This window comes from Empidonax traillii, unplaced genomic scaffold (genome assembly GCF_003031625.1).
Source record: "Empidonax traillii isolate 1590-97213 ecotype Southwest subspecies unplaced genomic scaffold, ASM303162v1 scaffold498:size1131258, whole genome shotgun sequence".
NCBI classification, from domain to species: domain Eukaryota; kingdom Metazoa; phylum Chordata; class Aves; order Passeriformes; family Tyrannidae; genus Empidonax; species Empidonax traillii.
This window is the reverse complement of record NW_020955691.1, coordinates 82815-84654: the sequence shown is the minus strand read 5'-3', so window position 1 is coordinate 84654 and position 1840 is coordinate 82815. Positions and strand designations below refer to the sequence as shown.

The window sequence follows — 1840 nt, the reverse complement described above, 5'->3', positions numbered from 1 at the left end:
CTGTTAATGGGGGCTGCAAAATGAATGATAACCTCAGGAAGTGGAATAAGCTCTTTGTTTTTCTTCCCAGTTTCACAATGCTAACCAACTGGCAGCTTGGTGCTTGCACTACATCTGCACCAACTACAACAGCGTTTGCTCCAAATTCCGCAAGGAAATCAAAGCTAAATCTGCAGGTATGGGCAACTTCCTTCCTCAGTTTTCATGAGGTTTCCCCTTCTTTCTCCCCACCCAGTTGATAAAATATGAAGACAAAGATGAGCTCAGGCAGCTAAGCCATGAGACTGAACCCCTGCGCTATCTGAATAGCATTCATAAATTCTTATCTGCAAAGAAAGGTCATAATCATTAGCCTGATTGCTGGGCAAGCGTTATGTTCTTCACCTAATTCAGTGATGCTAAAAGGGACAGAGCTATTTAAAGGCTCTGCAATGAAAAATACACTCTGTAAAGGCCTTGCTTTTTTAGAGCTTTTGGTGGACTACAGCCTCTTTAGTGTAACCCCTTTCAAAGTCTTGTCACACTGTAAGGCATTGGAGGAAACTGGGGGAATCCTTGATAAGCCAGACAACATAGAGACTGGATGAGGGATTAGCTGCATAGCTTTTTGCAGGCACTCAAGACATTCCTGAGATTTGTGTATCTTATTGTCTTGTTTGCTAGGTTTTTTTTTTTTATTATTATTGTTTCTTTTTAATCAGATAATCAAGAATACTTTGAGAGGCATCGGTGGCCGCCTGTGTGGTATTTAAAGGAAGAAGATCACTACCAGAGGGTGAAAAAGGAAAGAGAAAAGGAAGATGTTGCACTGAACAAACATCATTCAAAGCGGAAGTGGTGCTTCTGGAATTCCTCTGCTGTAGTTGCCTGAACGAAGCAAATAAGTGGAAATCCATAGCCAGAAATTATTCTTATTTGTTGGAAATAAGGTGGAGTTCAGGTTTGCAGGAAACTGTGTTCCAAGTGTGCATTTATTACTGCTAGGGTCAAAAGCACAAGCTCACTGAAAGTGAGCCTGGAACAGCTCCTCGAAGTCATACGTATATTTTTGACTGGTAAGCAGATAAATGTCGACCATTATTACGTTTCTTTTTATACAAAAAAAAACCAAATCCAGCATTAATGTTTCAATCTCCAGTTGGGAAATATTTTTATACTGTCTGGTGTATTTTGTTCAGATAAAATTCTGGATACTGTTTTATTTTACAGACCACAAAATAACCATGTAGCAGCTTTGTAATTAGATTTTAACTATTTTTACTATGCGAGCACAGTGAAATAGACAATCTTCAGTCATAAGAGACTGCTTTTAGAGTATCTCATAAAAAGTCATCTTAGGAAAAAAATCTAGTTGCCTACTATAGGTTGTCTTTTTTAAACTAAGTACTGTGCACTGGTAATATAATTAGATGGTTATTTCCCCTTTCTAAAGTAAAGGGTTAGAATAAGATCCAATAACTGCAAGATATAGAGTGCTTGATCTTTGCTCAGCTGAATAATAGGCAGTATAATTACCTGTTCCACTGCAGGCAAATGTATTTCTAATATTTGCCATGTAAGTGCAAATAATTATGACTATGTGGGCCATGTGAAATCTAGTGATTCTAAGTATTCAGAGGTTTTATATGTCTAGATCAAAGAGGATATTTCTAAAATAATTTAGAAGGGCTTATTAATTTATATCCTTATACAAGTATGGATCTGAATGCAAAAAGCAGACACACTGCTTGCATTTGAATTACTGCATGGCAGTTACCTTGTTCTGCAGGATCTTAAAACCATGCAGCCATTTTTCATCCTGAATTCCCTTTTGCTTCAGTGCAAGCAAATAAAGGGCTGC

General features: G+C 37.7%; 1 protein-coding gene across 3 annotated transcripts in view; it reads left to right on the top strand.

Annotated features, from left to right (window-relative positions):
* The window catches only part of RHOBTB1 (Rho related BTB domain containing 1), a 56110-nt gene extending 55003 nt beyond the window's left edge, over positions 1–1107 (top strand). For all 3 annotated transcript variants that reach the window (XM_027896460.1, XM_027896459.1, XM_027896461.1), the window contains 2 exons: positions 71–176; positions 702–1107. In XM_027896460.1, coding sequence (XP_027752261.1) covers positions 71–176; positions 702–871 — 276 coding nt within the window. In that variant the 3' untranslated portion in view covers positions 872–1107. The remainder of the gene's footprint in view (positions 1–70; positions 177–701) is intronic.
* Positions 1108–1840: the final 733 nt, after the last annotated feature.